This window comes from Ranitomeya variabilis, chromosome 1 (assembly GCF_051348905.1).
Source record: "Ranitomeya variabilis isolate aRanVar5 chromosome 1, aRanVar5.hap1, whole genome shotgun sequence".
NCBI classification, from domain to species: domain Eukaryota; kingdom Metazoa; phylum Chordata; class Amphibia; order Anura; family Dendrobatidae; genus Ranitomeya; species Ranitomeya variabilis.
In genome coordinates this window covers 827,663,170-827,677,415 of record NC_135232.1, presented here as the reverse complement: position 1 = coordinate 827,677,415, position 14,246 = coordinate 827,663,170, and the positions used below count along the sequence as shown (strand labels likewise).

The following is a 14,246-nucleotide window of genomic DNA, read 5'->3' as shown; positions in this document are numbered from 1 at the left end:
TCATGATGCCATCTATTTTGTGAAGTGTACCAGTCCCTCCTGCAGCAAAACAACCCCACAACATGATGCTGCCACCCCCATGTTTCACAGTTGGGATGGTGTTCTTAGGATTCCAGGCTTCTCCCTTTTTCCTCCAAACGTAATGATGGTCAGTGTGCCCAAAAAGTTCAATTTTAGTTTCATCAGACCACACGACATGTCTCCAAAAATTAAGGTCTGTATTCCTGTGTGCATTTCAGAACATTAATCTGGCTTTTTTATGTTTCTTTTGGAGCAATGGCCTCTTCCTGGCAGAGTGGCCTTTCAGCTCATGTTGATACAGTACTTGCTTCACTGTGGATATTGACACAATCTTACCAGCTTCTGCCATCATCTTCACAAGGTCTTTTGCTTTTGTCCTTGGGTTGATATGCACATGTCGGACCAAAGCACGTTCATCTCTGGGACACAGAACTCATCTCCTTCCTGAGTAGTTTGATGGCTGGATATTCCCATCTTGTTTGTACTTGCATATAATTGTTTGTACAGATGAACGAAGCACCTTCAGCTATCTTGAAATTGGCGTAACGAGAAAAACAATCAAAACACCAGAATTGCAGTTTTTTGACTGCCACAACAACAGAGCAAGATGTAATAACAGGTAATCAAAACATCATATATAAACCACTGTGAAGGCAGTAAAAACATCAATTTAGGGGGCAAAAAACATACCCTAACACTGTCCCATATCCAAAAAATGGCAGAGTGATCATTGCAGATAAGCATTTCTGCTATGTGTAGAACCAGCAAACAGAAGATCATAGCTTCTAGTCTCCCATGGAGACTATGCAAGCCAGTAAAAAGTAAAAAAAATGTTTTTAACAATATAGAAAAATATAAAAGTTTAAATCCCCCCCAAGCATCCCATTCAAAATAAAATAAAAAATACACATTTGTTAGAGCTGTGTTTAGAAACATCCAACCTATCATTATATAGAAAGAATTAATCCGATCCGATCAGGAAACGGCATAACGAGGAAAAAAATCAAAATGCCAGAATTACATTTTTTTGGGGTCGCCGCAACCTTGCATCAAAATGCAGTAACGGGAGATCAAAAGATTGTATCTACACCAAAATGGTATCAATAAAATGTCAGCTTTGCACATCAAAAATAAGCCCTCACCCAGTCCCAGATCATGAAAAATGCAGGCTCTAAAAATTGCTCTTTTTTTCCACAAACTTTTGTTTTTTTCCACCATTTAATAAAAAAAAAACTTTAAATGTTTGGAATCTACAAACTCGTAATGACCTGGAGAATCATAATGGTAGGTCAGTTTTAGCATGAAATGAACATAGTAAAAAAAACAGAAACAACAATTGTGGAATTGCACTTTGAATTTTATTCTCGTTTTCCAGTACAGTGTATAGTAAAAACAATTGTGTTGTTCAAAAGTACAACTTGTCCTGAAAAAAACAAGCCCTCACATGGCCATATTGAGGGAAAAAATAAAAAAAAGTTATGGCTCTGGGAAGATTGGAAGCAAAAAACAAAAACTCAAAAATGGAAAAACCCAAGGTAGTGAAGGGGAGAGGAAAAAAACAAAAGCGCCAAAACAAAAATTTGCCCTATCCTTAAGGGATTTGTAAAATGTGTCACAGTAGCATAAGCTCAGCAGCAGGATTACTGTAGCAGAACTGTCACTCAAGGAGGTGTGCCTGCCTCCACCACAACCGGGAAGTAAGGAGATTGCAAGGCTGTGAGCTGCTGAACACACAACTTGAGAATACCACTTTTAAATATTAAAGTGCATTTTAGAATGGGTTTTATTATGTGATAATAAAAATAGATAAACAACAGAACATTATATGCACTTTTTTGTGATACACAGTAAAGGTTATATTAAAACATGGTTGTTCTTTTCAGTCGTTACAGTGGACAACAAATAGTGAACAGTTGCATTTGCATTCCCTCCAGCAGAAGTAAGAAAAGGATTTGCTACGTCCTGCTAGCTGGGATCCAATATAGCCTTCAGGAAATACAACATAAATAATATTGTGCTCTTAAATGAAAAATATATATAGACACATTGCTCTTTTTGTCAAGATATGAAATTGCAAAAATGGATGTGTAAACAAGCCCTAAGGGCATGTACACATGTAATGTTTTTCCATGATTGCCACATAGATTTTGAAAACTTTTTTTTTACTTTATATTATAAATTACGCAATAAGAAAACACAGAAAATAATTTGTAGCGGAATCTGTGAAAACACCCTACAGAACAGCTATAAATGATTGTAAGAGTAATCTGAACTAGTATCTGCGACTCTTATAAGCAAATAAAAGAAATTTATCTGAAAATCGAACCCTGTATCTGGAATACGAGGAAAATACAACATTGTGCTGGATTTTGTCCTATTAGGAGTCATCTCCAAAGTTTAATTTAAAGAGAACCTGTGTTAGAAAGGTGTCTGGCCACTGTACTGAAAGCACAGCTCCCATGAGAAAATGAACTGCCCCGGAAGCCGCCGGCTTTCAGTCATAAAGCTAGCACGGCTACAGTCAAAAGCCATGAGCAGTGACATTAGTCCTGAGCGGTGACTTTAGCCTCTCCAGTACACCTGTATTACTAAAAGTCAGTGACTTTCAGGTGGAATGAAGTACATTTTCTCCCGGTACCCAGACTTTCAGTTACGCAGCCAGTCACCTTTCTGATGCTATTAACCAGCAGATTAACCCTATAGCTGCAGGTTAATAGTGATATCCAACGTGACAGGTTTCCTTCAATTTTCACATTCAAACATAGTAAAATGGTAAAAACCAAAAAAGTTCAAAGAACTTACAGTACGAAAATGTTTTACCAAGTAATTATACAACCTTGACTAGTTGTATAAAAGTCACGTGTAATAATGTCTTGTAGGGCACGCAGTAAGCAGGATGCCTGCTAGAAAAACTGTGCCTTGCCATATTACTGCTGAATGCATCATGCACAAATCCTCTGCCAGTAAATGAAGCATATATTTCGTCTTTGCTAAGGGAAAGTAAACATTGTAATGCAAAGGCAGAAATGTCGCAGGATGTTAGATGTTAGCGGCCAGTAGAAGAAGAGTACGGTTCATGTAGGTTGCTCTTACAAGCCATTTTACATTGCATTTTGCCATGGAGCAAAACAAGTAAAGCGTTGATAATATTATGTAAAAGTCTTTGCACTAACAGATGGTATTGGTAAGGAACTGTACAAATAAAAAAACAGATTTCAAGTGGCAGATAGTGTTGACCTCCAATATATTGCTACCGGCTTTCTAAAATGTGAATAATTCCGCACTACATGACTTTATAATGAAGGCACCACAATAGGCTTTTCTATGGTATAAAAGTCTCCGAGGTCCAGCTAAGACCCCAGTAATCCTTGGATGAGACTCTTTCCAATGCAGGCTGTGAACAGCTTATTCTTAGAATTGATAGAAGTCTTAATGACCTATAACGTCTCAGATTGGATGTATGGAATATGAGCGCCATGGACTTCAATTGTGGGCTTGAGCCTCTGATGTGATCATAGCATTAATCTTGAATTTCTAAGAATTTTACACAATTTACTAAATACAGGAATTTTACATGTTCTTTTTATTGACTACTTTGTGAATTCTTCTATTTTATCGCCATATGTTGAAGTTATTAACATGTGTCTAATAGTTCAAACATTTTTCATGACTGTTACATCTGTTGGAATTTGGGAAGTGTGCATCTGAAATACTTATCTGTAATGATTACTGGAGAGCGATGACATGACAGTACCTACTACCGTAATTTCTGTTTATAATGTCACTTTTCTTATTGAAAAAACGAGCTAACTAAATTATGGTTATTGTTATTTAAAGGGAACCTGTCATGTAAAATAACGCTATTAACCTGCATACATGGGTTTAATCTGCAGGTTAATAGTGTTGTAAACCTGCTCGGCACCAGGACTGAGAGCCCCACTGCCAGGATAAAACTAATTGTATTCCCCCAGCAGCGTTCAGCTTTCAGTCAAATAGGTAGGGCTGCCCTGGTTTCAGTCACTGCTCAGTGTATAAAGAGTAGTGGCTATAACCACACCCCTGGCTGACAGCAGCATCATCAGTAGGTCCAGTTGTCAGCCAGTGCTGGGATCGCAGTTACAGACACGGTTCTCTATACATTGAGTGATGACTGGGGCCGCACAGGGTAAGAACGCTATTAACAGGTTCCCTTTAAGGAGCTTATAGCAAGCGTTTTACAACAAAAGTGACCTCAACATTGTAAAAAAACATGTTTAAATGTATCCTTCACTATTTATTTCGTATGGGTTTAAGGATTTATCAGCAGGTAGTTACTAACTACCTGCCTGTTCTGCTGGGTAACAATCTCTGCCAGCTCAGGCAGTGAGTGTCTTGCTTACATTGACCTCAAGTCAAGAGAGCAGCTCTTTCTCTTCTAGTCTGCTTTGTCAATGAAGCTTTGTGCTGATTGACAGCTTGCTCTCCTAACTAAGGCTACTTTCACACTAGCGTCGGGCTCGGCCCGTCGTGGTGCGTCGGGCCGAGGTCCCCGACGCTAGCGTTATCTCCGCCGCACAACGGGTGCAGCGGATGCATTTTTCCAGCGCATGTGCTGCCCCATTGCATGGTGCGGGGAAGTGCGGGGAGGTGGGGGCGGAGTTCCGGCCGCGCATGCGCGGTCGGAAAAAGCGGACCGTCGGGAGCAAAAAACGTTACATGTAACGTTTTTTGCTCCCGACGGTCCGCCACAGCACGGCGCAACCGTCGCACGACGGTTGCGACGTGTGGCATTGCGTCGCAAATGCGTCGCTAATGTTAGTCAATGCAGAAAAACGCATCCTGCAAACACTTTTGCAGGATGCGTTTTTTCGGCAAAACGACGCATTGCGACGTAATGCAGTTAACGCCAGTGTGAAAGTAGCCTTAGGCAGCAGCTGCCAAACAGCATGACATCAGCAAAGATGTCCTGTTGGCAGAGTAGAGCATAAGAGAAAAAGCTGCATTGAAGACATAACATCAGTAGTGATGTACGAGCACTAAAATGCTCGGATGCTCGTTGCTCGGGTCGAACAATTTGTAATACTCAGGTACTCGACCAGAACAATGAGCCCAATGTAAGTCTATGGGAAACCCGAGCATTTATACCGCGACCCCCCAGAGGTCCTTTTAAGGTCTAAAAACATCAGAAAATTATGGAAACACTGCTCAAATGACATAGGAATATCATGAGGATCGCCCCTGGAAGCATTCCTGACTCCTAGGTCATAGCTGTAAGCAATGTTGTCAGAGTCTTACTCCATTTTTACAGGCGCACCCAAAAACATGCATAAACGAAACCAAAATGGATTTTCCTGGAAAATATGCTAAGGAACATCCTTTCCAGGGTAATGACTTTTATATAAGGCAACATAATTTACCCAAAACAAAAATGTTCCTCCACCACTTGGGCTATGTTCACACATAGCGTTTTTGATTCGTTTTTCAACTTTAGCATTGCTTTCAACCAATACAAATGTATTCACTGGGAAATGTCATTGTAACAACCTTAGCTGGCCATGTGGTGTGTGACACATCTTGTTTCATTTATGGAAGAGGGACTCTTAAAGTCACAAACCCTATTTTTAGAGGGGCATCAGGCGGCATTAATATTTTTAAAGGGTCATTATTAATCCGTGGGTCTCCTATACTATTATTGCTTATGCAGTGAGTGGCTGGGCTGCCAAAAATTAGGACGCACCACAATACCCCTTTCACGAGACGTACAGTAGGGCTTCCTGAAAAAATATTCCCATTATAAGAAAGTGGGTCTCCCATAATGTTTGCCTATGAATTGAATGCAAGGCCTGCCCTGCCCCAAAGTTACATGCACCCCAATAAGCCTTTGAACCCACGTACTAGATGGCCACAGGAAAACCAAGTTCACATTATTCATTTGTTACTGCCATACTGTTTGCTTAGGCATTGAATGCAAGGCCTGCCCTGACCCAAAGTTACACGCACCCCAAATAAGCCTTTGAGCCCACATATTGGATGGCTACAGGAAAACCTAGTTCACATTATTCATTTGGTACTGCCATACTCTTTGCTTAGGCATTAAATGCACCAAATTCACACGCACCACAATAAGCCTTGGAAGAGACGTAGAGGTTTGCCTTCTGAAAACAATGTTTCCCTTACTAGAAAGTGGGTCTCCCATAGTGTTTGCCTATGCATTGAGTGCAAGGCCTGCAAAAAATTAGGAGGCACTCCAATGCCCCTTGAAAGAGATGTGGAGGAGGGTCTCATAAAAAAATGTTCTCATTGTAAAGGAGTGGGTCTCCTATACTTGTACTAACTGTATGGGCTGACAAACATTTTCCCCTGGGGGTACACATTTTTTTTTTAAATAATTTTTTTTACGGGCATCATAAACACTCTTGCCAAAAAATTGAGTGACAGTTGCATCATGGAACATGTTCACCCTGGTGTTCTTGTGGTGGTGGAGGATGAGGATGAGGAGAAGGAGGAGGATAGCACCAAATAGCCAAAATCAGGAAGCATATACCCATGTGTGGGTGCAAAGAGGTGCATGGGAATACACCTCCCAAAAAAAGACACTGTATTGGAGGTTATGTTTCGCTGTAATTCGGTGGTGTACAGAAGTCTGGCCCAATCCAGCCTTTGTTCATTTTTATAACAGTCAGCCTGTCAGCATTTTTAGTTGACAGGTGGATGCGCTTATTAGTTATAATTCCACCAGAGGCACTAAAAACCGGCTTTGCCAAAATGCTAGCGACAGTGCAGGCCAGGACCTCCAAGGCGTAGAGAGCCAGTTCATGCCACGTGTCCAGCACCCAATAATTATAAGGCACAGAAGAATCATAGAGGACGTTGGTACGGTCAGCAAGGTACTCCCTTAGCATCTTCCCCTGCGTTTGCTGGATTGAAGTTGTGTCTTTCTCGCCTGTACTCTTTGGTTCTCCAATGAACTATGATGTCTGCCGCCAGCGTTCTCAGATGGGAATTTTTTTAGTAATTCCGCAACAAGGGCCCTCTGGTATTGCAACATTTTAATACACCTGTCTGCCTCTGGAAGAAGAGATTGAAAGTAAGCCATGCATGCCAGAATGCTAACAGGCAAGACTTAAGTGTCCTCATCAACAGGATGACTGACCATGCTGTCCTCCTCCTCCTCCCTGTCCTCAGGCCATCCATGCTGAATAGACGGTATGACAGTTGTACGTGTAGTACTGTCTATAGCGCATGAAAGTAACTCCTGTTCTTCCTCCTCCTCTTCTTCCTCATTGTCTACCAATCCACATTGGGACAACATGAGGCTGGGCTGTGTGTAATCAGCCTGTATGGTTCCTTGCTCCATGTTCTCGTGCTCCACCTGCAATGCATCCTCTTTCATTGTGAGCAGAGGAATGATGATGCTAATTATGCTACCATCTTGGTGTAGTCCTCAAAGTTTTGTAGGATGGTAAATATGTCTGACATCCATGTCCACTTCTGAGGTCTTATGTGTGGAGTCTGAACTGAATAACGATGGCCTTGTTGATGCTGGTAGTCAACAACTGCCTCCTTCTGCTCACAATTCTTTTCCAACATATGCAGTGTAGAGTTCCAATGCGTGGAGACATCACACACTAGTCGGTGAGCCGGAAGCTGCAAATGCTGTTGAAGCATGGCAAGGGTGGCTGAAGCTGTAGCTGACTTTCTAAAATGGGCACACAGGTGGCGTACTTTCACAAGCAGATCTGGCAGCTCCAGGTAGCTTTTGAGAAACCATTTAATGACGAGGTTAAGCACATGGGCCAGGCATGGTACGTGTGGAGCTCACCTCGCCTCAGAGCTGCCACCAGGTTCCGGCCATTGTCACACACAACCATGTCTGGCTGTAGGTTCAGCAGTGTCAGCCACAAATCTAACTGCACTTTCAGAGTTATCCACAACTCTTCAGCATTGTTCAGTTTGTCACCTAAGCAGATTAGCTTCAGCACAGCCTGTTGCCGCTTGGCTGAGGCAGTGCTGCAGTGCTTCTAGCTTGTGATTGATGTGCTCATTTCAGAGATGGAGGCTGAAGAGGAGGAGGAGGTGCAGGAGCTGTAGACTGTAGGGGCAACCCTGATTTATGTAGAGCCCGCAATCCTCAGTGTCGGGAGGACGTGTTCCATCTCAAGGTCCTACTGGGTACTGGCTTCCACTATGTTAGCGCAGTGTGCCATCAGTAAGCTGACCACAAGCACTTCTTCACATGTCCATGGTTAGGTGGACTTTCCCAGTAACAGCATTGTTGAGGGCATGGGTAATGTTGTTGCACACATGCTTGTGTAATGCCAGTACGGCACACCGGGAGAAATAGTGGCGGCTGGGAACCAAGTACCTTGGAATGGCCACCGCCATGAGTTTGCGGAAAGCTTCTGTCTCCACGAGCATAATAGGCAACATTTCGAGCGCAAGCAGATGAGAAATGTGTGCATTTAGTACTATGGCCTGTGGGGCGTTGGCTGCATATTTCCACTTGCGTTCCAATGACTGTGGTATGGACAACTGAAGGCTGATCTGGGACAAGGACATGGACATTGCTTGATGATGGTGCTAGTTGACTGTGGGCAATGACAGGTTCAGGGCATGAGACATCTTCACATACACAGTGGACAGGGGATTGGTTTGCACGCACAACAGTCAAAGAAGCAGTGGAATCACCCACAGACACTGTTCCTGGAGCCTGGGGTTCGGCCCACAAAGTTGGGTGCTTTGCTGTCATGTGCCTGATCATGCTGGTGGTGGTCAGGCTGGTAGTTTTGCTATGCCAGCTGATGCAGACATGGCAGGTGGTGCAAAGGGCCTGTTTGGGATTATCGGCAGAGTCTTTAAAAAACAATCAGACTCGTGAAGATTGAACAAGTGGACTGGAAACTTCCATCATGCTGGTGTTACGGGGAACAGATGCATGCCTTCTGTCTGCGGCCACCACACTGTTTCTTCTTGCCTGTTCGGGTGCTCTGCCTCCTTCCCCATGTGTGCTGCTGTCCTCACTCTGTATGTCCTCCTGCCAGGTTGAGTCAGTTCCTATATCATCAACCACCTCATCTTCCACATCCACACCTGGTCCTCCTTCTGACTTTCTGACAATTGTGTCTCATCATCATCCACCTCTTGTGACATTTTCCCACTGTTGCCTTCGTGTGACCATGGCTGCTCAAATATTTGGGCATCGCTGCATGCGATCTCATCTTGCCCTGCTTTAAGTGGACCGGCCAAGAGTCCCGAAACTATGAATGAAAAAGTGAACAGCTCTTCGGAGTGTCCAAGTGTGGGATCAGTTGTCTCCAAGCACTCGGCACGGTGGGAGGAAGGAGGACCAGGGTGAGAAATAGGCAGTCCAGACTCACGACTACTCAGACTTGAACGTGTGGAAGATGTGGTGGTGGCAAAGTGACTGGAAGTATTATCCGCTATCCAACCAACATCCTTTTGATACTGCTTTGGGTTCAATCGTGGTGTGCTGCGGTCCCCTAGTAACTGGGACAGGAAGGTTGAGTGAGAAGGTGTGGGTGTTTGCTGTGTCCCAATTTCAGCTTGCCCACGGCCTCGGCCTCTGAATGCACCATCAGCATCATGTCCACTTTCCCGTCCCTTGCCACACACCTTGCCCATTCTAAATGGACTACTATAATATTTTCCACGTTCACTACAAATGGCTGTATTTGGAGAAAACTTATATGTGATCAGTGTACTTAAAAAACACAGTTTAAATTATCTGGAATGTAGGTAATTTTTTTTTAAACTGTTGTTAATAACTAGGGTAAAACACAATAAAACCAGTTCAAAGGAGCCCTCAAATGCCACAATTATTAGCCCACAGATAGAGGAAGCGTTTTACAGAGATACCACACTGTTCAATATGTGGCTTGTATATTTTTAATTTAAACAGAAAAATACTGTATAGAACGAGGGTAACAGACAGCAAATTTAGTGGAATGTAGGCCTGAAATGCCCACAGATATATCTTGCTTCTGACAGAGGTACCACACTGTTCAATATGTGGCCTGTATTTTTTACCCCAAAATTCTGTATAGAACGAGGGTAACAGACAGCAAATACAGTGGAATGGAGGTGTGAAATGTCCAAATTTGTAGCCCACAGATAGATCTGGCGTCTGACAGAGAAACCATAATGCACAATATGTGGTCTGTATTTTTGTATTTTTTACGCCAAAATACTGTATAGATGAGGGTAACAGACAGCAAATACGGTGTAATGGAGGCCTGAAATTCCCAAATTTGTAGCCCATAGATAGATCTGGCGTCTGACAGAGAAACCACAATGTCCAATATGTGGACTGTATTTTTGTATTTTTTACCCCAAAATACTGTATAGAATGAGGATAACAGACAGCAAATACAGTGTAATGGAGGCCTGAAATGCCCAAATTTGTAGCCCACAGATAGATCAGGCTTCTGACAGAGGTACCACACTGCTCAATATGTGATCAAACAAAAAAAGGGGGCTCTGGATTGCTTTGGAATAAAATAATTAGGATTAAGATACCAAAAAAAAATCTTCCTAGCCACTGATACCTGGGGCTAGGTATATATGTAATAGGCAGCAGCAGGCAGTAATGGAATGGACCCTCTTGATGTGCACAATGATATCTATATACCCACATACAGTGCCTGCATGCCTTGCACTGATATGTATAGAGCCACATACATTCCCCTGCCTACCTAGCACTGCAATCTAGATATTCTGTGATTAGTCCTTAGAAGGACTGTTGGTTTAGCTGGATTTGTGGATTCTGTGATGGTAGACCCACAGTGACTAATAAATTCCCCTAATCTGACCCTATCTCAGCATCTGCTCTCTGTACACTGTCTGAATCTGGAGCTGAATGCGAGGAGCAGGGAGGCTCCAGGTCTCTTATAGACCTGATGATGCTGTGCGGCCACACAATCACTGTAATACCACAACAAAGATGGCTGCGGCATTACAGTGCATGGCACACAATCCCTGCATGATGATTGCCTCTCTAAAGAGCGCCAAACATGCAGGGAGGGAACTTGGGTTCTCGCCAAGCAATCCCAGAAATGCTCGGTGCTTGCTGAGTACCGCGAGTATAGTGATACTCGGGCGAGTAACGAGCATTACTGTAACAATCCAGGTAACCGGTTGTTACAGTGGCATTGCTTTCCTCATGGGGAGAGTGATGTCATGCTTGGAAGCAGGGAAGGATCCATTTAACAGGTAGTCAGCACATACAACACCATTCTCACTTCAGGCCAGAAGGGGGAGCCCTGCATCCGACTTTGTGGGAGCTGTTTTCTCTGGTCGGGAGGAGGAGTCAGTTGCCAGGCTGTTGCTAGGCAGTTACAAAGAGTTAGTAGTTGGTGACAGGAGAGCGACGTGAGAGGAAGGAAAGCTGGAGCCGAGCAGACGAGTGAATCTGAAGCTCCTGGGAAGGAAAGACAGAACAGAGCAACTGTTAAAGAGACTAAAAGGGAAAAGAGGCATAGGTGAAGTTAAGACCAGAGGAGAATAGCTGCAATTTAGCTACATCTTGACAGAGTGCAGACACCGGTGGCCGGAAAACCAAGGTTGTAAGGGGCTCTAAAACTCACAGCAGAAACTGGCAGGATAACTGAACTCCAGGTCACTTGCCCGCCCTAACACCTGAAGACACAGTGGCGTATAGGGCCCGGGTCATGATAGAAACCCTGTGAAAGGGCTCAAGCCACCTGTCATACAGGTTAGTGTCCCACTTACACAAAGGACAGAAAACTCTTGAGGACCTTGTTGGACAGCTATAGGCAGCAAGGAACTACACCACAGCCCTAAAGGGAAGGCTTCTAACCCCACCTGGTAAGGGGGAAATCCCAACTTGCTTCCCAGCCAGTTGGACCACCACCAGCACCTTTGATCCGGTACCCTGGACTGTGGCTGCCTGAATTGCTTCAGTAAAGAGGTAAAGAGACTGCAACCTTGTGTCTTCTGTTTCTTATTACACCATCTCCATCTACACACGGGAGCCCTTGGGACCTACTTCACCTGTGGGAAGTTATACCATCTGGCTGCCATAACATCACCCCATGCGTTTAGAATTGCCCTATCAATAAAAAAAGGATTAACCAGATTGCTAAATGTCGTAGCAAGAAAAAAGTCAAAAAGCCAAAATCAAATTTTTTTGGTTGCCGCAACATTGCATTAAAATGCAAGATCGTATCTGCACCAAAATGGTATCATTAAAAACATCAGCTCAGCACACAAAAAATAAGATGTAAATGATAAATGTAGACGCTACGGGTATCAGAAAATGGCCAATTTTTTTTTTTAACAAAGTTTGGAATTTGTTTAACCACTTAGATAAAAAAGACCCTAGACATATTTGGTGACTATGAACTCGAAATGACCTGGAGAATCATAATGGCAGGTCAGTTTTAGCATTTAGTGAACCTAGTAAACAATTGTGGGATTGCACTTTGTTGCAATTTCACAGCACTTGGAATTTTTTTCCTGTTTTCTAGTACACGACATGGCAAAACCAATGGTGTCGTTCAAAAGTACAACTCATCCTGCAAAAAACAAGTTCTCACATGGCCATATTGACAGAAAAATAAAAAAACTAAAAACTTAAAAAATTTTGGGGGTGAAGGGTTAAACCAAAGAAAAAGAAGGCTGCATTATATTTTTTGTAATAAACCTTTGCAAACCATCATCCAAAACTAGCAGTTTGAAATGGGAATCTGAATACCCTAAAGGCTCGTATTTTACTACACCTTGTAGTCCACCAAAAAAAAGAAAGAGCACAAGCTGTTCAACAATTTTATGATTTTCATTTTAGGTTGAGATCATTCTATTGCTAGTTTAAAAAAATGCATTATTATTTCATACAAAATAGTTCTTAAAATATAAATGTAGAAATATACATCACATTTCTAAATTCAGTTTAAAAAGATTTAAGTCATTTTATTGATAATGTCATAAACACAAAAAAATTCATTTCTTTTCTACCTTTTTGTTATTCCATCTGTGTGCAAAAAATCCCCAAAGGCATAAGACTATAAAAATAACAAAATGAAAGTGTCTTTCACAGGAGGAAGAATAACAACATGGTTTTAACATTTCAATTTTGCAAAAGTGAAATTGACTTACCACATCTATTATTTGTAGAAGAGAAAGCTGTAGCTCTACAAGTAAGGGCTGGGAGTCATTCACTACGGGTCTTTCTAGTCGATTGTAATTTTTTAGCAGCTCCCTGTAAAGTTTCCTTTGGTATTCACCCTGATGGGAGCCTTTAAGAAAATAACACTTCTTTAATAATGTGATTTAGTAATATTAAACAATAATTCAAATACACATATAAAGGTATCTTGACAGGCACAGAGCACTAGAGATGATCAAATTTATACAATTTGAATGAACTTTGAATTGAAATTCTTTAAATTCGCAGGTCCTGATGAATTTCAACAATTTGCAACTTGATTTGCACGGATTGCAAAAAGAAAATGCCTTGCGCCATTTCACAGATTGCTGAAGAGAGAGTAGGCCACATGATGCTGGGCACGGCCACGTAGGCCTGCCTATATTGCCTTGCAGCTATCACATCACAAGTTCGAGCACCGCCAATGAAGGTGGACTATCACAGGCTCTGTAAAAGATGTGGCAGCAGCAACCATTTTAGGGTTTTATGACCACAGGTGTCATGGTTCCCAATGGCAGGGGAACGTCAAAACACAAAAATAATGGACGAGCTCTGGGTGATGGAATGTCGAGCTGACCGTGAGCTAAATCTACCACACAACTAATAGCAGCCAGGGAGCATACCTATGATTATCCCTAGATGCCACGCGCCAGCCGGAGGACTAACTACTCCTGGTAGAGGAAGAAACAGACCTGGCTTACCTCTAGTGAAATACCCCAAAGATGATAGAAGCCCCCCACATATAATAACGGTGAGTTCAGAGGAAACTACATACACAGTATGAAAGTAGATTTAGCAAAGAGAGGTCCCCTTACTAGATAGCAGAAGGATACAAAAGAGGACTTCACGGTCAACTGAAAACCCTTTCAAAAACCATCCTGAAATTACTTTAAGACTCCTGTGTCAACTCATGACACAGGAGTGGCAATTTCAGCCCACAAGAGCTTCCAGCTACAGAGAATAACAAAACTGCAAACTGGACAAAGATACAAAAACAAAAGGACAAAATTCCACTTAGCTGATCAGCAGACTAGTAGCAGGAACATGCAACCAAAGGCTCTGG

The 14,246-nt window shown here is 42.6% G+C and overlaps 1 protein-coding gene across 1 annotated transcript in view; it reads right to left on the bottom strand.

The window, feature by feature from the left end:
• Positions 1 to 14,246, bottom strand: part of LOC143786271 (neuronal acetylcholine receptor subunit alpha-7-like) — a 275,561-nt gene that overhangs the window by 169,769 nt on the left and 91,546 nt on the right. The window contains exon 2 of the mRNA XM_077275551.1: positions 13,135 to 13,274. Coding sequence (XP_077131666.1) covers positions 13,135 to 13,274 — 140 coding nt within the window. The remainder of the gene's footprint in view (positions 1 to 13,134; positions 13,275 to 14,246) is intronic.